Here is a 26,366-nt window from a genome sequence, read left to right as displayed (position 1 = left end):
TTTTAAAACGTTTCCATTTATTTAAATAACTTTTCAGAACCTTTAAAACTTGTTTTTATTCTTTTATCAATTAGATAACATTCTCGATGCTCCACACTTTTCGTGGGTTCCACCTATGTATGTAAATTCTTGGGAAACAATCGGTTTTCCTTTTGGAATACGAAACAGAAAGTCAATTCAAGAAATTTTTTACGAGCTTCCATATAACAAAAAAAAAAAAAAACATTTAAGAAATGTTTTTTAAAGCGTAAAAAAAGCGTTTTTAAAAAATGTTAAACATTGCAGAAACTTTTTAAAACACCTTAAGAAATATTCCTCTGTTTCTGAAATGTTTTTTTTTTTTTGTGTAGACACACCTTAAGAGACTTCAAAAGGTTTCGCGAGCGTCTAGACCAAAACAAAAACATTAAAGAAAAATTTCATAAACGTTTCTCTGTTTCTGACACGTTTTGTAATTTTTCTGAAATGTTTCTTATTTCAAACGCACCTTAACACTTCATTTTCAAGCCCAAAACTGAAACAAAGATCGGAAACAAAAACTTACTTACTTAAGGTGGCGCTACAGTCCGGGGTGGACCTGGGTCTCAACCAACATTCGTCTCCAGCCAGCTCGGTCCCTAGCTAGCTATCTCCAGTTTCGCACGCCAAGTTGGTTGAGGTCCTCTCCCACCTGGGTGCGCCACCTAAGTCGTGGTCTTCCTCTACTGCGCCGTCCCTCGGGATTGGATTCGAAGACCTTCCGGGCTGGAACGTTGATGTCCATTCGCTCTACATTCCCTAGCCACCTAAGCCGTTGGTCTTTAATTCTGCTAACTAGGTCAGAGTCGCTGTACAGCCCGTACAGTTCGTCGTTATATCTTCTCCTCCATTCTCCATCTATGCGTATGGGACCAACAATCACCCGAAGAACTTTTCTTTTGAAGCATTCTAAGACGCTCCCATCTTTCCTTGACAGGGTGCAGGCCTCAGCGCCATTCTCTAGAGCTCTTCCCTATAGATGCTGTCATACGAGGCTTTAAAATCGATAAAGAGATGTTGGGTATCGATTTGAAGTTCCTGGTTTTTTTCCAAGATCTGCCGGAGTATGAATATTTGGTCAGCCACACTGATAAAAACCAATCAGGTTTTTGACGAATGGCTTACGCAATGTTAAGGAGACTGATGCCTCTGTAGTTGGCGCAGTTTAGAGGGTCTCCTTTCTTAGTGTGCCCGATACTGCACACTATGCTGAGATTCCACTCATCGGGCATGCTTTCTTCCGACCATATTTTGCAGATGAGTTAGTGCATGCTCCGTTCCAAGTCATCGCCTGCTACTTTTAATAGTTCGGCATCGATGCCGTCAGCTCCAGCAGCTTTGTTTGACTTAAGTTTAGATATAGCTATCTTCACTTCGTCAAGGTTGGGTAGGCGGAATTGTTGATCTTACTCGCCGAGGTTAAGTGGTTCTATCTCCCTTATAGCGGAATTCAGCTCGTCATATAATAATTCAGTTCGTTATATAATTTGGAGAAGTGATCTTTCCATATTCTCAGCATCGACTGCGGTTCTACTCCGATGTTCCTCTGACCGTCTTTACAGGCTTCAGTTCGTGGCTGATACCCTTTGGAGGTTTTTTTTACCTTTTGGTAAAATTTACGAACCTCATTCCTGTTGTGACATCCCTCTATCTCCTCGATCGCGAACTTTTCATGCTCTCTTTTTTTCCATCTAAGAAGCCGGTGTTCCGCACTCTTCTTCTTCTAGTCCTTTTGTGCAGCACCTTTTTGTATGCTGCGTGCGCTTGCCAGCATTCGTCATCAAACCAGGGGTTTCGCTGTTGTGGCCGTGTGAAACCTAGCACCTCAGAGGCGGCATCTCTGATGGCTGCAAGGCAATGTTGCCACTGGTTTACAATGCTTGATGCCACCGTTGATTCCATCTTGAGAATTCGTCCGCTGCCGACTGGATAAGGAGAGGTGCCTTATTGGAAACACCTCTTTCCCCCTCTCTCGTTCGATGCCCCCAACAACTTTCCACTGGGGTTGGAACCCAATCTCCAGTTGAGGTACTAGGCAACCGATGTTCACCGCGGGGAGGTGATAGTAGGAGTTGATAGACAGAGGTGGGTTTTGAGAAAAACCTGTGGACGCTTGTGTCCTCTTGAATGCACATGTCTACCATTTGAACATCGAAAACGAAAACACACAGCAAATTAACGAAATTTGTCTGCAATGTTTCTGAAACATTTTTCAAAGAAATGGTTAAAGTCTATGAAACGTTTTTTAAACAATGTTTTCTAAAGCGTTTCTTTGGCGTGGACAACAATATTTCTTTAGTCTGGACGCACCTTAAGAAAGGATATCTAAATTCTTAGATTACCATACATGTTAAGAGTATTTCTCACTTTAAATACAAAGTAACTTCAGAAAAAAGTAAGTTGCTTACCATATTTGAAAAATCTATTTAAAAAGAAATTGTCTGCTAAAGTGAAAACCTCTTTAATGTAAAAATTTACCTTCTTCATCTTACTTTAAAAAAAATATAAAACCTACAGAAATTATTTTATTATAAATTTATTTATTATTTTCTTATAAAAAATAATATAAATTACATTGAAATTATATATTATATTTTGATTTTAAGTATTATAACATTAATAATGTATTAAAATGATAATATACAATGATATACATAGTCAAACAGCAAAACTGTGTTATCTCGAATTCTGTACAGCTTAGGTAAATATTAGTATATTCGCCTTTATAAACAATGGCTTGTCACACCTCTCAATCCAACAATTGCCACCAATAATGTCAGCAAAATATTATTAGCAAATATAGTTCCAACTCCGTCCAATTGGTGTGTGTTACAACCGTCGATATTACAAATTCGACAATGTTCGTCATCGTTGACATCACATGTCAGTTCTGTTGTACAGCCACGTTCTGTGATTTTTCCATCAAATTTCGTAACACATTGATTGTTTTGTGAATAGTTGGGACATATTGAAATCATTGTTGGGTCCTTAACGCAGTTGTCATGCTTGTCAGATTGACAAATATAGCAAGATCGTCTGCCACTTGGATATATCTACAAGTATTGGAAGTTTTGTTTATTACAAGTTTTTTAAGAAAATAAGACAGAGGAAAGGTTTGATGTGCTTAATTTTGACAGTATTATTTGATTGTTCTTACAATGAACTTTATAAACAGGAATTATTTTGAATATAATCATCATATTATTATGTCACACCATTTAATGGTTTAAAAGAATATTGAAATGAGACAAGATTGTTTAAAGAAAAGAAGAAACGTCAAAATATGAACAGGTATCGTAAAAAAGGTATTAGTAAGCTATTAACTGTCAAACTTATAATAAACTGTCAAAATTTCAAATTTAGGCAATGGAGAATGTTAACTTCAATTCTTAAATATAAAATTTGGTGCAGACATCTTTTTATAAATTTAAAGAAAAAATAACTACCTTATCGACATGTTTATATTCATTTTTAGAAAATGTTAAAATATTTACCTTGGTATTACACTTGTTGCCGTCACATGTTTCACATAATTCCGAACCACTAGCGCCGCACACAGCCTGCTCATTGTAGGCCAGTCTATTCAAACAACCACGTTGTGTTACTGTGTTTGATGTGATTCTCATCATACATTCAGTAATGGGTGCGTTGCAGATTTCTGTGCTGTTGATAATTGATGGATGAGTTGCACATTCTACGTCCTTGCTTGAATCACAAGCAACGCAACTTTTAGAAACCGGAAGTCCGTCCTTAACGTTACAATTATCCGACGAACATTCATAAAGTTGGTTCTTTTCTCTCCATTCTTGTAGAGCCAACTCGTCAATGTCACTCGAACATCCCGAAAGTTCTACTTCGTTGTTTTCGTATTTTGCATAGCATTTGTCATTTTTGATGTAGGCTGCACAATATTCTTCATTTTTGTCGGCACAATTGGATCCCTCGCAAACATTACAAGTCAAACGATCTTTGGGATACTTAAATAAGTTACAATTGTCACCGCTGCAGCTTGAGCAGTCACTATTGGCCTCGAATTCGCCAGAGCATTTATGTCGATCTTGAATTTCTTTATCGTCTAGACATGTTCGTATAACTTGAGTTGTTCCATTTGCAGCAATGAACGATGCTGCCATACAACCATTTTGACATTTTCTTGCATCAAAGCTGCCACGTTCCGGTCGGGTCACACAAGAGGCATCCGTCTCAGAATTACAATAAGCACAAGTTTCAAAGTCATTTAGGTCAAAAGCGTCATTGCATTCGTTTGACTTGCAACTAATACAATTGTTTGGGTTCTTGCGACAATAGAGATCTTTTTCGTCCTCGACTTCGAACGCACATCCTCGACGCACCACTTTTCCTCTTTCATTGAAAACAGTCATACAATCTTGTTGTTCGCCATCTAAACAAGCAACAGCTGGCCCCAGTGAGTTTGAGCACCCGAAACCGGTGCAATTATGGCATTTAAGAGGAAGGTTTTGCCACATTCCATGATTTTTGTCTTCCTTGCGGTCTATCAAGTTAAGTGTATTACAACCGCTTGAGGAGCAGTGTCGGCAAGTGCTCTTGTCTGTGGTATCACAGAGCAATTGAGAAGTACAACCACGTTCTGTTCGATTACCTCCCAATGCAGTTACACACTTCTCACTGTCTCTTACATAAGGACAGCTTGACAATTTTGTTGGAATATCCTCACAATCAGGATCGGTTTCTGAACTGCAAGAGTAACATTGAAGTCGGGATTCAGGGAAAATCTATAAATTTAAATAAATTTTGTTTACAATAGTTAATATCGAAGGGAATACAAATGTAAAACAGCACCTTTTTGTTGCATCCATCGCCAAGGCAATGAGAGCATTTGTCACCTCCTGAAAGAATACAACTGACAAATTCATCTGAAGAAAGATCAGCTAAACAGCCTCGGTGAGTTGTGCCATCTAAAGAGCAAATAGAAATTAAAATAATTTATTTTTATTTTGAAATACGAAAATTAAATTAGAAATTGCGGTAAAATCGGGATTTCTTCCTAAAAAAACAGGTAATGTCTACACATTTGGCAGGTTCAGACAACATAATGGACTTTATTTGCAGTCAACTGGATTTTTTGAAGGAAAATTTTTACCAAGGCAACAAGTTAATTTTTCCAGTGTCACAAATTTCAAATTCAGAAATTTACTTCAATAACTTCAGTTGATCGTGGAAAAACTAGGCAAACTTCAATCCATAACGATTTGTATTTTGTATTAAAGAAAGAAATGTTACTTATTACTTTTTAAATTTGACAAGGAACCGTTTTACCGAAAATATTGTGCAGAAAATAAATAAATGACAGAATAATAAAGTTCAGCTTTCAATTAAATTAAAAAAAAGGACCAGGTGTCATTTTGACATAAGTGGACTTGACTTGTCAGCTTTCCAATTTATTAGCGGCAGCTGGCCAATCAGATACTAGAAACTCACCTTACCTTTTAAGTCCCTTAAGTCGTCTGAATCTCATATTTTCTATTTTTCCGTCGTACTTTTTGACATTTGAAATATGAACACAACCTTAATAATGTACCTAAAGTTAAATTGCCATTTCTCCAATTAAACTTACCAGAAGCTATTTTCGTAAAACAGTTGGGATACGGCAGGGAATTACACAAGCTAACAGTTCCGATTTGATGAGCATTTATTGCACAATTAACATCATCCGATGAGTCACATACTACACATTTTTGTGTTTGTGGTAATTTGTCTGGGGAATTACAATCACTTCCATCACAAATATAAACGCGTTTTGTCTTCAAAATATCAGTGAGGTTTTGATTTCTAAATGCACTCAAGCAACCCATTTCGGCAATACTATTGGAACTGTCAAACCTAACGAAACATTGATCACCCTCTTTGTACAAAGGACACAATTCGGATACAGAACTTTCGCAGTTGTCGCTAAGACAAGAGTGACAGCGCAGACGATCTGTGGGAATGTCATCAATGTTGCAACGGCCACTTTGACAAGTTTTGCAATGGGGTCCATTACAATTCTGTTGGTCTTCTATTTCCTTATCGCTCAAACACGTTCTAATTAGTTCATAAGCTGGATTTGAGCTTGAATCTGAGGGATATAATGTTGTCATGCAACTACGATTACATAGCCGGGTCTTAAGAACAGATTTGGGGTTGGTTACACAAGACTTATTTTTGCTTGAATCACAATAAACACATTCGTTGAGTTCACTGAGACCTATAACACCATTACAGCTATTGGACTTGCAATTCAAGCAAAGTCTGGGATTCGCATCACAGTATTCCTCATATTCCTCATCAATGTCGTCACTACATCCACGACGGATGACGTTTCCTGCACTATCATAGACCATCGAACAATCCTGTTCGTTGTTATTCTGACATTTCTTGGCTTGACCAAGTTGTCCATTGCATTCATTTCCCTTGCATTCATAGCACTCAAGTGGGAGATCTTGCCATTTGCCATAGTTATCGTCTTGCCTGCGTTCTAAATTAACAGTATTACAACCATCTGCGGCGGAACAGATCTTGCACTTTTTCCGGTCAGATTCATCACATTGAATATCTGATTTACAGCCACGGTGAGTTGTTCCAGCAACGAACGAAGTAACACAGGAGTCATTTTCAACATATTTCGGGCATATTCCAAGGCTATTAGGTTCCTCGTGACACTTGGGATCCGAATCAGAATCGCAAATATGGCAAGCCCTACGTTCAGGAGGGTAGATTTCCTTGTTGCATTTGTCACCCACACAGGATTTACATGTTGTTGAATTTCCGATAAGACAGTCGTAGAATTCATTTTCCTCCAAGCTGGATAAACATCCACGTTCAGTTGCGCCATCTATAGAGTAAAAGTTCATAAACATAAGCTAGAAAATCAGTCTTAAGAACAAACACTTATATACTAACCATTCAAAACTCGACTATAGCACTGGGTGTAGGGCAGTCGACTGCACTGAGTAGAGCTAGAGACAGAATTTGGTTCGGAGGCACAGCGTGTGTCAGTTTTAGAATTACATAAGCTGCAAGATTGACTTTCTGGTATTGAATCATACGTGTTGCAATCATTTCCATCGCAGAGTAATAGCCGTTTAGACTTAATCAGAGTTATGGCTTGATCGATAGTGAAATCGCTCTTGCAACCAGCTTCAATGATGTTATTCTGGTCGTCAATCAACAACGAACATTGATCGTTCTTTCTATAATCAGTACAGAGTTTCTTTTCTGGCAGTGTGCAATCTTCCCCAGAACAATGATAACAGCTTCGACGGTCATTCGGAATGATGTCTTTATTGCACTCTTTACCCACGCACGATTTGCATAGTTCATCCGATCCATTTGTGCATGTTTGCTGATCGGCTGGTTCTTTGTCATCCAAACATGACCTTGTGGTTGCATAAGCTGGATCGTCTTCTATTGATTTAGGATAAAGTGCAGTCATACATCCCTTGAAACATGTTCTGGTAATCTTCCACGATTCTGGGTCCGTCACACACGAGGCATTAGTGCTAGTGTCACACGACAAACATTTGACATAATCATCTGTTGTGGTGGCTTTGTTGCATTCATTCGAGTTACAGCGGAAGCATCTGTCAAAATTCTCTTCACAATAGGTTTCGTGAACTTGGTTAACCGAATCACTACAACCTTTTTGGATAACTTCGCCTTGAGTATTGAATACTGTCATGCAGTTTTGAAGGTTATTATTTGAGCAACTTTCCACGGGAACTGGAGTCTGCTTGCATGTGGCGTCCTTGCATGTTTGACATTTTATTGGTAGATCTTGCCATTTGCCTGGTTCGCCATCCTTTGCAACATGTTCTAAGTTGACAGTATTACAAGCCGAAGTTGAACAGATGCGACATGTTTTTTTATCTGACGCATCACATGACAGTTCTGATGAACAGCCACGGTATGTTATGCCATTTGCGTAGTTTGTCACGCAAGATTGATTTTCGATAAATTTGGGGCAGACTTGGTTGCTGAGTGGCGTAGTTGCACAGTTCTCGGTGTCATCCAGTGAATTGCAACGGTGACATGTTGTTCGATTAGCTGGATATATTTCCTTATTGCATTTGTTTCCAACGCAAGTACTGCATAATGAGTTTGATTGAGTATGACATTCGTAAAACGCAGTGCTCGCAAGGGCCGATTGACAGCCGCGTACGGTATCACCATCTAAAAATAAAAATTTGAACATCGATAAGAAAATCAAACTAAACAAGATCTAATAAATTGTAATGGAATTGTTGTAATTAAGTATCGTATTAGCAAACGGACCTAAAAAGCTTAAATTGCAATAAGACTACTCGATATACATATAAAGAAGTCGGTACTCACTTTCATTAATAAGAGTAAAGCATCCTGTATATGGAAGCTCTGAGCAAGTATCCGCGTCAACAATTAAATTAGGATTTGTAGCGCATTGTGGGTCAGTTTCAGAATTGCAAACTACGCAGGATTGTTTCGACGGAATGCTCTCATAAGTATTACAATTTTTGCCATCACATAAAAGAAGTTGCTTAGACTTGATTAGATCTGTGACAGCAGCATGCTCGTATTCACTACGACATCCCATTGCAATAACTGTACTTGAATTGTCAAACAAAATGTAACATTGATCATTTGGATGATACGTCACGCATGTTTTTTTCTGAGCATCTTCACATTCTTCACCACGGCATGACAAACACTCGTGTCGCTCGAGTGGGAATTCAAAGTCGTTGCAATTCGAGCCACTGCATGTCTTACAGAAGGGGTCGTTGCCATCGAGACAAGTTTGCCTATCGTCCAAGTCCTTGTCATCAAGACACGTACGCGTCAATTCGTATGAGGGATCCTCCTCCGAGGACCTTGGGAATAGAGCTGCCATACATTGCTGGTTGCACTTACGGGTCTTTATACCTTCAATAGTTGGATTGAGAACACAGTTTGGATTGGTTGACGAATCACAGAAAGCACAATTCACATAATCACTGAGTCTTGTAACATTGTTACAACCTGATGATTTACATTGTTGACAATAGCCACTATTTGTGTCACAATAATCACCGTGTGTTTTTGCAACATCGTCGCTACAACCACGACGCAAAACTACTTCCGTGCTGTCAAATACGGTCTCACACTTTTGCAAGTTATTATTTTCACACATTTTTGGAATTCCATTTGAATTCTGACAGGCAGATCCTTCACATGTGTAGCAATTAAGTGGCAGATCTTGCCACATGCCTGGTTTGCCAATATAATTTGACAGTAGATCGACCGTATTACAGTTGTTTTCCGTGCAGAGACGACAAGTTTCACGATCTTCGCCATTGCAATTCAACTCTAAGCTACAACCACGAATTGTTGTTTCACCAGTTATGGCAACACCACAATGATCGATTTCTTGGTAAATAGGACAGGCACTAAAATCGATGGGGTTGGATTGACAGTTTTCATCGTTTTCTGATGAACAGCGGAAACAAATTTGACGGTCTTCTGGATAAATCTGACAGGAAAAATATTGTATTAGTAAAGACGCAATAAATTATGTGTTCAAATTATGTAAATGCAATATTAAAATGGTCTTTTGATTCATTTCAAAGTTATCAGTAATTTTGACACAAATTTACATTTCCTTTCCTAATAAATGAATGACCAACTGACATTTAAAAAGTCATATAGTTGTTTTTATTGCAATAATACGGTTAAGTGCATTTTATGAACGCATCCGTTGCATTTCTTGTGAGAAGTAAATACTCAATGGGTGAATTCGCAATTGCCTAAATTACAAAAACACTCACTTGGCGGAGTAACAGCTTTTTAAATGAAAATGTCAAAAGGAAAAAAAGAAACAGATGCCAAAATCATACATTTTTGGTGAGAACTTATTCCTAATGTTTTTCAAATTTGGATCATTAAAATTTAATTTCCATAATTTAAAAAAAAAAAAGTGTTTTTAAGTTTGACATACCTGATTGTTGCATGTTTCTACATCGCAAGCATTACACTTGATATCTTTACCGTTGGCAAGACATTTGTCAATTGTATTCATTTCTAAGTCCGCTATGCATCCGCGAGCAGTGCTACCATCTGACAACACAATTTTGATAGAATTTATTAGGATAGTTTGTTCTAAAAACTAAATCAAACAGAACTTACCATTGTGAATCATTGTGTAGCATGAAGTATACGGCAAACTATTGCAACTGTTTATATTGGTCAACATATCAGGACTTGTTGCACACAGAGGATCTTCTGTTGAATTGCATTGTAAGCATTTGTGCGGTGTTGGAAGAATGTCAAAAGTGTTGCAATTATCACCGTCACAGAAGAGCATTTTCTTGCGAAGTAAATTCAATGTTGAATTATCAAAATCACTCTTGCAACCCATTTGAATAACGTCATTGGTATTGTCAAACAAAATATAGCATTGATCATTTTCTCTATAGGCCGGACAAAAAGCCTCTTTTGGATCTTCACAATCACCAATACAACGGGAACATGAAAGACGTTTTTCTGGCAGTTTGTCAACATTGCATTTGTCACCTTGACAGACTTTGCAGTATTTATCATTCCCACTCTCACATTTAGCGCGATCATCGAGATCCTTATCATTTAAACAAGAACGTGACAACTCCAATGCTGGATTGGTTTCATCAGATCTCGGATACAAGGATGTCATGCACTTGCCTCTGCATTTCCTTGTTTTCGAAATATCACCCAAATTCGTAGAGCAATTTGGATTTGTTGCCGAATCACAAGATAAACAGTTCACATACTCATCTAAACTACTGCCATCATTGCAACCCGAGGACTTACAATACGTGCATAGGTCAGAGTAAAGATCACAATGGTGGTCATGAGGTCCTTCATAGATACTGTCACTACATCCACGCTGCACAACTTTACCGGCCACACTAAAGACTGTGACACAATTTTGAAGATTATTATTTTCACATTTGCGTAGTTTGGTTGTGGCGCTGTCATCGCATTCCTGTCCGATACAAGTATGACAATTAATTGGCAAATCTTGCCAATTTCCTGGGTATCCAATATTATTTTGGTAGAGATTGGCTACATTGCAATTTGAGGAGTTGCACATTTTGCAATGCTGCTTGTCAGAGTCATCGCATAAGAAATCATCACCGCAACCTCTGTATGTTACACCATTAACCAGTTTTGAGCTGCATACTTCGCTTTCAGAATAAACTGGACATACCGTTGGTGAATCAGGGCTGTCTTGACATTTAGGATCGTCTATTGAATTACATTTGTGACAGGTCAATCGGTCTTCGGGGAAAATCTATTTGGATAAAAAAAAAATACTTTTAAATTCTCCAATATATGACATATTATAAAAATTAATGTTTGATATAGATTTTAGTCTAGAACCAAGATTGCAATGTTGTAAAAACAATTCAAGGCAAACTATCAATTCTTGCACAACTAGCAGTCATGACAAAATTACTTATGCTAAAAATATCAATATGTCAAACTAAGCCATTCGTCATTGTCAAGATATCAACTTCAGATTATTTTAAAGCGTCTCATTTTGAAGTCTCATACATATTTGCTCCAGTAATTTAAAAATTATGTCTTACTTGCCTGACTCTTTGTAAATATTAAGAAGGAGCAAAATAATTAGACGTCAAAATTGTTCACTTCAAAAGAATCTAATTTTATCATTGTTATTTCTTAAATTCATAATTTTGTTTATGGTGCTCTTAACAAATGTTTTTGACATAATAAATCCCTTCTTAAGTTTAACGAACTGGTTGGTGTTAAACCACTTCAACCAATAACAACCAATTTTCGGCATATTTAAGACATCACATTTCGCTGGGATGTCAAAACAAATGTCACCCGTGATAAACTATACTGTGTTTATTGAGCTCGGTTAAAACTCTTTCCCTGCGCAATCATCCAAGACGGGGGTACAAAATGGAGCTAACACAGTTATGAAGACTTTTTTTTTTTAAATGTCCAATATCTCGTGCCATTCCTTAATCAAGCAAATCTTCAAAATATAATACGGCCCCTAAATACCGTAAATGCATTCTATACCTCTGAATTGCATTTATTTCCTAGACAAGTTGAACAGAGTTTATCGTTGCCACTTAAGCAGGCTTGTCGTTGAGACTTTATTAAATCAGAAACACATCCTCTGGTGGTTGTTGTACCTAAAATTAACAACAAAATTCAAATTAAATTTAAAAATTCGAATGTTTAGCAAAAATTATACCCCAGCTAATTTTTGTATAACACTGAACATTTGGCAAACTGCTGCAAGTATTAACAGTAGCAATATCTTTGGGAGATGACGAACAATTTTTATCGACTGACGAATCACATTCGTAGCAAGTTTGTGGCTCGGGAATTTTGGAAAAATCATTACAATTTTTTCCCTTGCATGTGATCATTTTATCGAGAGATTCTTCGAGCTTGTCAGCATGAAATTCACTTGTACAACCAGTTTGGATGACAGCGCTGTTTTGATCGAAGAGTATAAAACAATTGTCATTTTCCATATAAACGGTACATTTCTTTGACACTTGTGGACTTTTACAGTCCTCATTCAAACATGAATAACACTCCAAGCGATCATCGAAAACATCATCCTCATTGCAATTATGTGATGTGCAGCTTTTACACATTGATCCATCACTACCACAAGCATCCCTGTCATCTAAGTCCTTGTCATCGAGACATGATCGTAACAGTTCTAATTTTGAAGGTTCATCAGCACTTCTCGGCTGAAGTGCGACCATGCATGCTGTGTTACATCGACGGCGGGCTGTCGACGATATAACTGACAAGTCTTGAACACAATCCTTGCTATTCCTTCCATCGCAGTGAATACAATTGATGTATTCATTTAGGCTGGAAGCATTGTTGCATCCATTCGAATTGCAATTAAAACAGTTACTACTATTTGCATCACAATATGTACTAAATTCTGATTCCACGTCAATGCTGCATCCCCGACGGGTGACTTTTCCATCCTTGTCAAAAACTGTCATACAGTGTTGATTGTCATCTCCAATGCACATACTTGGTCGAGTGAGTATAGTTTGACAGTCATCTCCAGAGCAAGTGTAGCAGTTGAGTGGCAAAGTTTGCCATACTCCCGGTTTGGCATCACTTAATCTCTTCAAATTGAATACATTACAGTCCGAAGTGTTGCATTTACGGCATTTAGTTGGGTCACTTGATGTGCATTCCAGTTCAGAACTGCAACCACGATGGGTTATTTCATTGTCTAATGTTGTGATGCACGTTTGACCTTTTGAGTACTTGTGGCAAATGTCATTGTGTTTTGGATTTTCCTCACATGTAATATCTTCAGCGGAATTGCAAATATGACAAGAAATTCGATCCAGTGGGAAAACCTGAAAATTAAGTCAATTGATGAGATTGATAGAAATGTCAAACAACATAAGAAAAAACACATTTATCAAGTGTCAAAGATATGAATTATGTCTTTCAAAGTGCGTGTTCAGATTGGTTTCACTGGATTATTTTGACGCTATTTTTATCTCACTCCCAGCTAGACACTTACATTTCTCAAGGTCAGCATGTAATGTCATGTCATCAAATAATAAATGTAAATACCTCTTTATATTGAGTTTCCTAAATTACGATTCACCAATGTTTTGAATGACAAATTAAGTCTTCTTACGAAATTTTGTAGTCATCAAGTTTTAAAAAAGAACAATTAGATTTAACATTTAATATTGGTGGCGTTATAGACCTTGTTAATATTTTGAAGTTTCAGCACTTGAGCTAGCTTCTACTAGTGCTTTACTTTTGCATAACTTTTGAACCAAAAAGTGGGAGCAGGACAAAATAAAACGTCAAAATTGTTTGCTGCAAATGCGTCCAATGTAAACAACAGCAAGTTAATTCATAAAAGACATAATATAGTTCCAAATGTGCCTGAATTGTGACCGATAAACCAAACTTACCTTATCATTACAAACACTTTCATCACAAATGCTGCATTCAGTTGTGTTATTATTATAACATTTCATAAATTGATCGTCTTCTAAGCTTGAAAGACATCCACGTTCAGTATGTCCATCTTAAACGAAAATATAGTTTTTAAGTCACTTATCAATACGTGATAGTTGGTAAAGGCGCGTACTGTGCAAGTCATGATGTCATTTAGAGTAACAATGTCAATGTATAGTATTAAAATATGTCACATTTAAAATGACGTTAATGACATGTGCTTGAGTAAGTGTGAATTCACTATTCAATTAACAGTACTCGCCTTCCGGAAACGACACTTACTTTTCAAAACTCTTGTATAACAGCTGGTAATTGGTAACTGATTGCATGCTGTTGATGTTGCAATATTTTGTGGATCTGTTGCACAAAATTTGTCAGTAATCGAATTACACAAACGACATGTATGTGTGCTGGGAATATTTGCATTACAATCATCTCCATCACACAAAAACAACTTTTTTGAAATTAACATTTCGTGAATGTCACTAGGGTCGTAGTCACTTTTGCAACCCATTTCTGAAATTGTGCCTGTCTCATCGAACTTAATAAAGCACTGTTCATTGACTGTGTATGATTGGCAGGTCCTGCTAACAGGAATCTGGCATGATTCTCCTGAACAGTGTTGACATTTTCTTCGTTCCTCAGGAATTAACTGTGTGTTACAGAGTGGACTTGAACAGCTATGGCAGAGAGGATCTAAATCATTGCAAACTTCACGATCGTCTAGATCCTTATCATCCAGACAGGTTCGTTCTAAATTGTATGAGGGATCAGCGTCAGTTGTCCTAGGGTACAAAGCAGTCATGCAAGCCTTGTGACATTTCCGAACATTTTTGACATTTTGAACGTCAAAAGTACAATCCGGATTAGTTTGTGCGTCACAAAAAATACAATCAATGTAATCATTCTTGCTAACAGCTATGTTACATCCACTTGATTTGCATTGAATGCAATCGCTTGGATTAGTTGTACAATAGTCTTCGTAATTTTGGGTCACATCATCACTGCATCCTCGGGCTACAACTGTACCAGATTGACTGAAAATTGTCACACACGTCTGCAAATCGTTGTCTATACATTTTTTTACGGGACCATTGGATGAAGCACATTGTTCTCCTTCACAAGTGTAGCAATTAAGTGGCAATCCTTGCCAATGACCAGGATCACCTACAGATTCTCCAATGAGGCTCGAGACGTCATTTTCATTAACCTCCACAAGATTCTCGAATTCCTGAGTAAATGTAAAGAGAACAGTTGTTAAGTTGACCTTTTACTTTTGTAAACAAAGTTACTTTGTTTTGTGTTTAGATTTGTGTTGTTTTCCGTGACATGTTCGAGTTGTGCTGATTTGTTCGATTCCTTGATGTGTGCTGTATTGTGTGTTGTGTGTGGTGTCGTTCTTTTAAATAACTTTTGTATTTGGGCGCTGTTTTGTTTGTGTGTGATGAATATGTTTTTCATTTGATAGTTAGACTGTTTACACTTTTATCACTTGTTTAGTAAATTTAATTTATAAAAACTTCACAATTGTTTAAACTTTATACACGATTTCAAATACTTGTGAATAAAACTTGTTTCTCGAATTCTGTGTCAAGATTACAATAAAATGTGTAAGTGTGTGTATGTGACATCTATGTCAGTTGATAAAAAATATGTTATCATCTAGAATAAAAACAAAAATGGCGGCCTCAATGGTTGCACACAAATCACAAATGTTAATTTGTTACAGCTTAACGCTCGAATGTATTTCAAAAAGAAATCTAATGCGGTTTTCCATGGTTAAAATAAGATTTTCGCCAAAAATTCAGGGACATGGGAAATGTGGTTTGACAGATCTAGATCAAGAATAAATTTATTTATTTTTACCATGGAAAACTCCATAAGTATTCCGACAACGTTAAGAGCAACTTTCTTGTATTTAAAATGTTCAGAAGACTTTGAATTCAGAGATATGAATAGAAAAAGAAAAAGGCCTACAATATTAAGATGATTTCGAATGTAAACAAAGGAAGTTTAATATTACTATTCTGGAAAAAAGTACATTGAACTCAACTATTTGTAATTTTGAATCTAATTCAATTGAATTACTTTATCAAGGATGAAAACTTACTTTTTCGTTGCAATTTTCCCCACTGCATGCTTGACAGTTTTTGCCTCCATCGATCAAACATTGATAAAATGATTCATCTTGCAACTCATTTATGCATCCTCGAATTGTTTTTCCACCTGTAAATTTAAGTAACAAAAGCATTTGATAAATATTTTAAATTATAATCATCGTTCTGTTTTATCATCTCCATGACCTGATCGGAATCAATTATCTGAACTTTAGCTGAATTTATTGTATAAAACTGTCATGAGAAAATGTTTGTTTATTTTAAAAATCAATTGGATCAGGTCACGTGATTGACGCCATTATGATATCTCGTTCAAAAACTCACCATCAGATACCATAGAATAGCATTGTGAATAGGGCATGTTGCATGTAACAATCTTTCCTATTTGAGTTGGATCAATAGCACAATTTATATCGGTTGCAGAATGACAAACTTTGCAGTGTGATGCTTGTGGGATTTTGTCAAAGAAATTACATTCTGGTCCATCACAGAGCAGGAGATTTTTGCTTTTAACTTGTGCAACCAGATCTTGAGAATCTAAATCACTGCCACATCCCAATTCAATGAGATCTTTTTGTTCGTCGAATTTGAAATAACACTGGTCGTCTTTTTTAAACCGTGCACAATATTCACTTTTTGAATCTTCACAGTCGCCTAAGCATTTGTAGCATTTTAAACGATTTTCCGGTAGAAAGTCGACGTTACATTTGTCACCTTTGCATGCCTTACAGAAAGCGTCTTTTCCCTTCGAACACATTTCCCGTTCATCTAGATCTTTGTCATCTAAACATGATCTTGACAGTTCATATGCTGATTGTGAATCTGTCACATTTCGTGCATACATTGCTACCATGCATGACTTATGGCAGAGTTTTGTGCTTTTAATTGACTTTGGATTGATTACACAATTCTCATCGGTCTGAGAGTCGCATGAAAGACATTTGACGTAATCACTTAAGGCTTTGGCAGCATTACAACCATTCGATGAACAACTCAGGCATTTGTCACTATTGCCCTCACAATAACTCTTGTACGCTGCATTGATATTTTCGCTACATCCTCGAGCTAGAACAGACGTTGAGTTCTGGCTAAAAACTGTGGCACATGATTGTTTTCCTTCAACTGGGCCACATTTATTGAGGTTTCCCAATTGACTAGTACACGAACTTCCTTCACAAACGTAGCAGTTGATTGGTTCTTCCTGCCATTGACTAGATACTAGAACAACAACAGCAAAAAATACGGAAATGCAATTTATTAGTCATTGACGGTCTTATCGATAAGTGCTATTTTATTATAGTTATTTTTGCTATCTATAAACACGATATAAGTTCGTAAAAATAAGTTGTAAATAAATAAGTCAAAAGAGTTAAATGCATTTTAGTTCACTTTTTTCTCTTTCTCTCACGAAAACCACCTGCAGGCAAATATGACATATTGTTTGTAAATCAAATTTATGATTCAATTTATTTAATCAAAATCTTATCAAAATATATTGATTGCTTAACGTAATGGAATGTTTTCATATATCTATTGCAATATATTGACCCTAATCTATTTTATAATATAGCAATAATTATTATTTCTTTCGACGTATTGTATTAGTTTTGGTGTTTGAATGAGGCCAAAATAGGCTATGCATTTTTGAAGTCACTTTTGTCGGTTTTTCACTCTAAATGATAATTTAATATTTAAACATTTGTTTCTATTGAGTGTCATAATTATAAATGATTCTTATTTTAATTGGAAAGACTTATTTCGTACAAGAAATTTAACAGGAAACCCTTTAGTTTTGTGGCGCCTAAGGTGACGGACACATGCAGTACACATGACTAACATTTAAAAGCACTCGTTTACTTTATTAAAAAGAATATTGCACTAATATTGTGATAAAAGGTTTTAATTTATTGTTGAATCATTTTTTGACATCATAGACATAAATAAACCTGGTACTTGTTGTAGTGTACTTTCCCTTTTCGACATTTTTTAATTCCTTAAAAAAAGCTGTCAAACTATTTAAATACAAAAAGTTATGTATCCATACTTTAAAAGCTGAGTTATTGTGTTCTCCATTTTTGTTTAGCTGACAATTGACATCAACTTATGACAGTTGGTATCTACACAAAAATCTTGGCGAATTATTAACTATGCCGTTTTATATTTTGACAGTTTTATAAACAAAAAAATAAAATATTTATTACTAATATTTAGCCCTGAGTGCAGTGCAGATATGTATAGTGGCTGATGATAGAAGTTTTATTTTTATTCCATTAAAGCTTACATTAACATTTACTACCCGTGTTTTTTTGGTATTCTATAAATAGTATAGTAGAAAATTCTCAAGAAAACCCATCGGTTATTATATTTTACAATTGGTACAACTGAAACACGACCTGTCAGAATAATAATAAAAAAAGAGGCTGGGATGCGACCCACACTGATAACTTCCCATCCCTTCTGTCGATTTGTCTTGCTTAAAAGTTCGTCTATATGTACTAGTATCAATTTTACCAAATTTGCGTACTATTTTTTATAGATTTTATTTTTTATGAAAAACGGACTGTTGGAATTTTATATAAAAATCACTGAATATCGAAAACAATATTTTCTGTAAAATAAAATAAGTTTGAAGCCAATATTTTTAATTTTTGAAAAGCTATTTGAGTCGAAAGTAAATTTTTACCAACTTTTGTTAAATTTTTTTTAGGTATTTAATTTTTTGTACAAAAACTATCATTTCGATTTTTTTCACAATTTTACTAAATGTTAACAACAATATTTTTTGAAAGATAAAAGTAGTTAAAAGCCAATATCTACAATTTTTCAAAAGATATTTGAGTCGAAAATCAATTTTTACCAACTTTTATACATTTTTTTTAAGGTTTTTATTTTTTGTAAAGAAACTGGCAATTCGATTTTTCTCAACATCTTTCAGAATGCTAAAACAATATTTCTTATAAGATAAAATAAGTTTGAAGTCCAACTTTCAAGTTTTTGAAAAGATATTTGAATCCATATTCAATTTTTACCAACTTTTGTTAATTTTTGTTCGGTTTTTAATTTTTTATAAAAAAACTGTCAATTCGATTTTGTTCAAAATTTTACTGAATGTTGACAACAATATTTTTTGAAAGATAAAAGTAAATTAAAGCCAATATCTCAAAGTTTTGAAAAGATATTTGTGTCGAAAATCAATTTTTACCAACTTTTATTAATTTTTTTTTAGGTTTTTATTTTTTGTAAAAAAAACTGTCAATTCGATTTTCTTCAAAATTTTACTGAATGTTGGAAATAATATTTCTTATAAGATAAAATAAGTTTAAAGCCTAAATTTTAAGTTTTTAAAAAGATATTTGAATCGATATTTAATTTTTACGAACTTTGAGTAATGTTTTTTTTTAGATTTTTATTTCTTATAAAAAAACTGTCAATTCGATGTTTCCCAAAATTTTATCAGATTTCAAAAACATTATTCTCTGTTGCTCAAAATTGTTTTGGAGATGAAATCATATGTTCGTCGTTAAATTTAGGAGGTGACAAATTTTTTTTTTCAGTTTTTTTGATTTAGAAAAAAAACCGTTAGATAGTTTTTTTTCAAAAAATATATTTCTTTGAGATCACGTTACAGTTTATTATATTAAATTAAATTCAAGTCTCTAGCGTTTTTGGTTCGTAAGATATTTAGGGTTAACCAAAATTTTCACCTTTTTTTTAAACTGCTATGGTAAAAAAAACCACACACGCAATTTTTTTGAGAGCCCTTTCTGCATCTTTCTGATTTATTATCTGTATAACAAAATTTATTTGAAGTCGATATCTCTTCTGGTTCTTGAGCTATGGACGACGAAAAAAACGTCGCGAACGTACGGACGTACAGACGTACGGACGTACGGACGTACGGACGTACGGACGTACGGACGTACGAACGTACGTACACACGCACGCACAGACATCTTTCTAAAAATCTTTTATTTCGACTCTAGGGACCTTGAAACGTCGAGAAATGTCAAAATTTTCAATTTGACAAATCGGACCCATTACAATAACTTCCTATGGGAAGTTAAAAAAACACAAACCGAAGAAAGTTTTGTTAAAATCAAAAGTTTAAATTACTTCAGCAAAAAAACTAACTTAAGCTAATAAAATGGACAAATTTCAGATAGAAATGGTAAATAAACATCTGAAAATTGACATTTCAAAGTTTAAACCAAAAAATTTGACATAAAATACAAACTTCAAGAAGGGGGTTTGTTCGTAGATTACTACATCAACATGTTGTGTTGTTGCGAGCTTGAAGCTCAAATTTGTGAAAAAAACGTGTGGAGGAGTCGGTTTTACAGATAATGCGTTATGGACTGTTTATTTGCTTGTTTGTGTACAAAAAAAATTGTTTTGTTTTAATCTAATTAAAAATATTTGTACATGGAATAGGTAGGCATGTTCTTATACTGTGATGAACTATTCTTCATTGTTTATAACTAATCAATCTATCTCACTTGCACTTCATAAGAAACATCAAAACACCATTTGTATTTTAGAAAGTGCTGTCAAACTTAATCATTTTTAAATCTTCTTTTGCGGTGGAAACCCCAAAAGGATTTCTTCAATCAAAACTGAGATAAATCTTTGGCGGAAACATAGCAAACCTTAGTTATCCATTTTCATTACCAAACCCAAATGATATCAACAGTAACATATTGATTTTTTCCCCAATGGAAAATACATAATTCCAAATACATAACTACTCAACGAACACAGCCATCGAGATACAAATGCAATATCAATCGAGGCTCGTATAAATGTCAAAAACCAATCTGTTGTAAGATTCTACTTTAACTTTACTACGGATATCGTTTTTGTTATTCGTGTAAAATCCTACTATACTTTTGATAGATTTTCCAACAAAGCACGGGTATTTTTCAAATCGCTCGTAAAAATTGGCAATTTTTAAAAAAATATGTGAGTGACAGAAATGTCAAATTTTATTCAAAATTCAATTTACAATTATGTCAAATTTGTCAGTGAAGTTATTTTGTGGACAGTGTTCACATTGTTTTGTCATATTATTTTAAAGTCTCTATCCGACTCGATAGTTAAAGAAACATGAAAATTATTGGAAGCTGGTAGAATGATGAAGTGTAAAAATGAGTCACCTCATGAATTTAAAACTTATGTATAGCAAAAGTTGTACCCAGTTTTTCGACATAGGGACAAGCCTCTTGCTACTTGTTAATATGGTTTTTATATACCCTTTTCGAAGATAATTAAGATAAAACTTATAAATATGTAGTATATGCATGTCAAGACGTACAGTTTTGAGAATTTATTTATTTAAATAAAAAGCCAATTGTGATCACGTCTTCGAGAAATAACACGGTCAGAAACTGAACCTTAGAAGCCTTAAAACCTGAGTCCTTATAAAATTCGTTGCAATATCGTAGAATTTCGTATTACAAATAACGAATGATCGACAAACCAGGTTTTTTATTAGCGCTCAGGCTACAGCGACAATATTTTACATGATTTTGATGATTGCTTTTTTCACAATCGCCGACCGCAAAAAGTTCTTCATGAAGTGGAGACCCCAGGATGCTTTAGTTTTAAAAATTTTCAACTTTAAAAGCTTTTGTATTCAACTTAAACAATTTTAATTGTTATGTATCGTTCCATTCAACTGTCAAAGTGACATCTCCCCAAAGAGTGGATTGTTAAAATTGAAACCTTTTATTGGAAAATCTTTTAAAAGCATAAAACAAATGGTATCCAGTTCTAAGCTGATATTAAGTAAGCACTTATTTTTTTAATTTTGAGAAAACTAAGTATGCAATAAGTTAAAAATTATTTGTTTTAAATTAGTTGCGGAAAAAAATTGTATTATTTTTGAAAAAAAAGTATTATATAGTTATAACTTGACAAAATATATTCGAAAAAGTAACGTTGAAATTTTTGTTTATATTCTACGCGCACTCAAGGGGATATGAATACCCTTATAATGACTATACACAGTGCGAATAATTAGGAAGGGAGGATAGGATTGGATAGGAGATACCGATGCACATTGGTTTTGAATGTCTGCAAATTGTAATGAGTGGGAAATATTGAGTCTGGTAAAGCATTCCACATTCGTGAAGTGTGACTAAAAAAAGAATCTCTGTACTTTATTGTACGTCCGAAATTAGTCTCAAGGGTAAACTGATGGGCATTCCTAGAAGAATGAGTATTACGGTTGAATTGTTTGAGGGGAGAAACGCAAATAGGGATAAAATAATGAGAGACATGAAACCTTACGACGGTGCTCGAGAGATGCAAAAGTTTCAGTTAGACAACGGTCAGCTATCATTTTTAGAGCTCTCTTTTGAATTCTGTCCAAGAGACTTAAGTGGCTTATAGGAGCACCTTCCTAAATATGTGAATTGTACTCAAGTTTTGGGCGAATAAAGCTTTATAAATTATAGCCAGATCAGAAGGGGTAAAAAACTTCTTGCATCTTCGGAGAAAACTTAAACACTTAGCAGCATTTTTGGCGATGTCAAATATATGATCACTCCACAACAAGTGGTTTGTAATGCACATACCTGGGGCTGAAAGCTATTCAGTTTCATCGATGTAATTACCACTCATGGATAGTGGCATTGGGGGAGGGTTACGTATTTGTGACAGTAGACAGCATTGAGTTTTCGAAGCATTTAATTCTACACAGTTTTTGATTCCCCATTGGACAATGCTGTCAAGATCAGAATTTAATAAGCTTATCATACGCTGCCGGTAGTACCCGTAGCGTGATGGTTACTGTGTGTTGAAATGTCATGCAAGGGGTCTTGGGTTCAATCCCTGTCTGTGCCACCTAACTTTTTTCACGGGGACTGCCTCTTGCAAGGAATTGACCAATCCTCTAAGATTCTTGTCAACAAAAGTGCTTTCTCAAATTAGCCGTTCGGATTCTGCATAAAAACTGTAGGTCCTTTCCATCTCTGACAACATTACTCGCACACAGGCATGGTTGAGAGTTGTAAGTCACTAGGCTCTGGTTCTTCATGAACTGTTGCGCCATCTTATTTATTCTTTATCATACGCTGCCGTTGGTAGTTCACATCCGAAGCACAAGGATGTGAATCTAAAAACGAATATGAGAATTGTATATTTTTTGTTTGACATTAGTAGTAGAAAGAAAAAAATTGCAAACATTTTTTTCCTTTAATTTTGTTTAGGTGCTAACATGACACCGTGACTCCAGGCATAAAACAAGGATACACGAACATTTAACGATGCAATTAATTGAAGCTTAACATTTTTTTCCACAACTACTTTACAACAAAAAAAAGCTACATTTAACTGCATACTCATTTATTTGAATTTCGAACAATGTAGTGCTAATTTGACAGTCGTGACAAATTTGACAGCATTACCCACTTAAGTCTTCAATTTTTTTTTTACAAAAATCGAGAAAAGAATCGATGAATTTAGAACTCACTCTCTTTTCAATAATTGTAAACAAGACAACTTTCATATTTATTTTAGGATTGGTTATACATTTTTGACACAAACATATGCATTATCAAGAAATTGAATAATTTTCTACCGAAGAAGAAAATTTTTTTCAGAATAAAATGCAAACACTTATTCACTTATTCCAAAGCCTCAAATGAATCAGTTAGATAAATTTGCAGTGCACTCCCTGAACTATACTCGAATGACAACATTTAAGGGATCCAAATTTTTGGTTTGAAAATACAACACTCAGCGAAATATTAAAGGACCAACATTATTTTTTTAACAAAGTGTGACCACTTAACTTGAAAATCCACTTCGTAGTATTTACCGAATTATTGATAAAACTAGTATTATTTTGTCATAAATGTAAATACGATAAGAAATCCATCTTGCTAGATTATGGTAATAATTTACTGTCCAACATCCGGATTAATTAAATTCATAGCATACTTCACATTAAGTAATAAATAGTGTCACAAATTTCCAAACCTGGACCTGGCAGTACCCTTTTTGTACTTCAGGAAGGACTTTTTTGATTTTGCTTTAGTTAGGAGTAATCACTTGTAAATTCACTCAGTACAGTTTCACAATTGTTGTTAAATAATCCACATTTTTTGAATAAGAGAAGTAATCCATGTTTTTATGTTTTATTTGTGCAAATTGCAAAGAGTCACTGTGGCGTATACGTATTTTTTTCACTGCCACTATTTTCGTACACATAATCCTTTTTTGTTTGGTATAAGTTGATTTATTTATGTTTTATTAAGTGTGATGATGATGCTTTTAAACCCACCTAAATTTCCACTAATTAATAATACTCCTAAAACTACACCGAACTTAAACTTAAAGGACACCATATTATCGCATGCCGCCCGCGTATTGTTCAACAATAGACAAAAATAAATAAACGTTGCGATAAAAACAATCGCCACAAAGGGTTTGATTGCTTAGACTAATTCATGGCTGTTCTTTAAACCGATTTATATAGGCTGCGAATCGTTATCGGACGAATATTGTTAATCTTTATGTGATATACACGTTGGACATAATATAAACGATTAGATTTCATGGTGATAATCTGCCTTTAAGCCACTAATTCAAACACATTTCTATAAAAACTCGATTTGTTTGATATAGTTGTTAAATGATTTATTTTATTTAAAAAATAAAAAAAAAGAATAAAACTGGAAAAGACCCAATATTTCAATGACATATGGCACTCAAAACAAAAATGTGTCATTTGTTGGTTATATTAGTTTGATGTATTGACGATGTAAATCTTGATCAAATGTCATAAGTGTCCAAGTTGAAATTTTTATAAGGTTCATATTTTTTTTTTAAATGAAAATCATGAAATTATTAACAAAACTTTCTTGTAATTGTGCAAGACTTTAATTTTTGACTATTAATTTGTTGTAATAAGTTTTTTTTCTTTTTCGTTTTTGTTTTATTTGCCGTGAATATTGTTGAACGTCATTCGTGCGATTTAGTTGCGAGAGTAATAAATTTAATAACAGGTAACAATCAGTAAGGAAGTTATATCGATTGAAAATTATTATTATTTTTATTTATATTTGCAATCTCCTTAAAGTGTTACTTTTTTATTTAAGCCACTTGTTTTTTTTTTCATAAGTATTTGCAGTTTTATTTTTTATTGATAAGATATCATAGGTAAGCAGTTAATCGTTTGAGGATCCAAGGTAATACTCGTTTGTCTATTATGTGCTCTTGAAATGCTCTTAAGAGGAGTTTTAAGTGGCTTATTGGGTTATTTTAAAGAAATACATAATTTGTTCGATTGTTGGACTTTGGAAAATGTATTGACTTTAGGATTTTCTAGTTTAAGGGTATATTAGGTTGGTTTATGGGATGTTATAGTTGTCAAATCTAATTATAATAAAACGAAATATTTATGTCTCTAGGGAAAACTTTTAATTAATTATCAAGGTTTGTAAAAAAAACAGTCAAAATAAATTAAGATAGTAAAACTATTAATTTAAATCGAAATAATAAATATGTTTTGAAGTACAAATTTACTTGTCTTAATACTTGTCTTTTTAAAGATTTAATTAAGATAAATTTATAAAGAGATCTGATAATGATTTGAATCATAAACAAAATAAATGAATTGATTAGATAAATTGCATGAATAGTAAAAAAAATTCAGCATGATAAATTATTTTAGTTTGCACCAATAAGTGCGTTTTTTTTGCCAACAAAACGATGCGCAGTAGCCAGATTTTTGTATTTAAAAATTGGTACAACTGAAAAAAGATCTGTCAGAATAATAATAAAAAAAAAAACAAGCAAATAGAAGAAAGTTTTGAGATAATCAAAAATTAAAATTAATTTAGCAAAAAAACTAACTAAAACTAATAAAATGGACAATTTTCAAAAAGAAATGGTAGGAAAACATCTGGAAATTAAGATTCTATAAAAAAAAGTTAATTTAACTAGACTACTTCATTAACATGTTGTGTTGAAGCGAGTTTGAAGCTAGACTCAATTCTTTATATACCTGAATCGAGTTTATTTGCGTGTTTGTGTACTAAAACTAAATGATATCAACAGTAATAGATTGATTTTTTTCCCCAATGGAAAACACATGATTCTAAATATACAACTACTCAACGAACACAGCCATCGAGATACAAATGCAATATCAATCGTACCAACATTTGAGAACGAAATCACATAATATCCATTCGAGACTCGTATAAATGTCAAAAACCC

At 34.4% G+C, this 26,366-nt stretch overlaps 2 protein-coding genes across 7 annotated transcripts in view; one reads left to right on the top strand and one right to left on the bottom strand.

Moving 5' to 3' along the window:
- LOC129951878 (uncharacterized) overlaps positions 1–26,366 on the top strand; it is a 137,932-nt gene that overhangs the window by 76,016 nt on the left and 35,550 nt on the right. The window lies entirely within an intron of this gene.
- Positions 2,679–24,886, bottom strand: LOC129951877 (uncharacterized). Its single transcript, XM_056064227.1, has 15 exons — positions 24,427–24,886; positions 16,467–17,360; positions 16,136–16,251; positions 14,308–15,256; positions 13,980–14,095; positions 12,257–13,403; positions 12,079–12,194; positions 10,174–11,317; positions 9,986–10,104; positions 8,371–9,520; positions 6,940–8,208; positions 5,615–6,871; positions 4,840–4,955; positions 3,513–4,772; positions 2,679–3,071 (listed from the first exon to the last, which is right to left on the bottom strand). Exons 1-15 carry the CDS (start codon positions 24,488–24,490, stop codon positions 2,742–2,744), a joined length of 10,047 nt encoding a protein of 3,348 aa, XP_055920202.1. The 5' UTR covers positions 24,491–24,886; the 3' UTR covers positions 2,679–2,741.

This window comes from Eupeodes corollae, chromosome 3 (assembly GCF_945859685.1).
Source record: "Eupeodes corollae chromosome 3, idEupCoro1.1, whole genome shotgun sequence".
Classification (NCBI taxonomy): domain Eukaryota; kingdom Metazoa; phylum Arthropoda; class Insecta; order Diptera; family Syrphidae; genus Eupeodes; species Eupeodes corollae.
Note: the sequence above shows the minus strand (reverse complement) of the source record. Positions and strands in the feature narration are given on the sequence as shown.

Coding starts and splice junctions, on each gene's coding strand:
- LOC129951877 (XM_056064227.1), bottom strand. CDS start 24,490: ATGGTGTCCTTTAAGTTTAAGTTCGGTGTAGTTTTAGGAGTATTATTA. Junction 9,521..9,985: donor TAGAAACATGCAACAATCAG/GTATGTCAAACT, acceptor TTTTCCTGTCAG/ATTTATCCAGAAGACCGTCA. Junction 4,773..4,839: donor GCGATGGATGCAACAAAAAG/GTGCTGTTTTAC, acceptor TTAAATTTATAG/ATTTTCCCTGAATCCCGACT.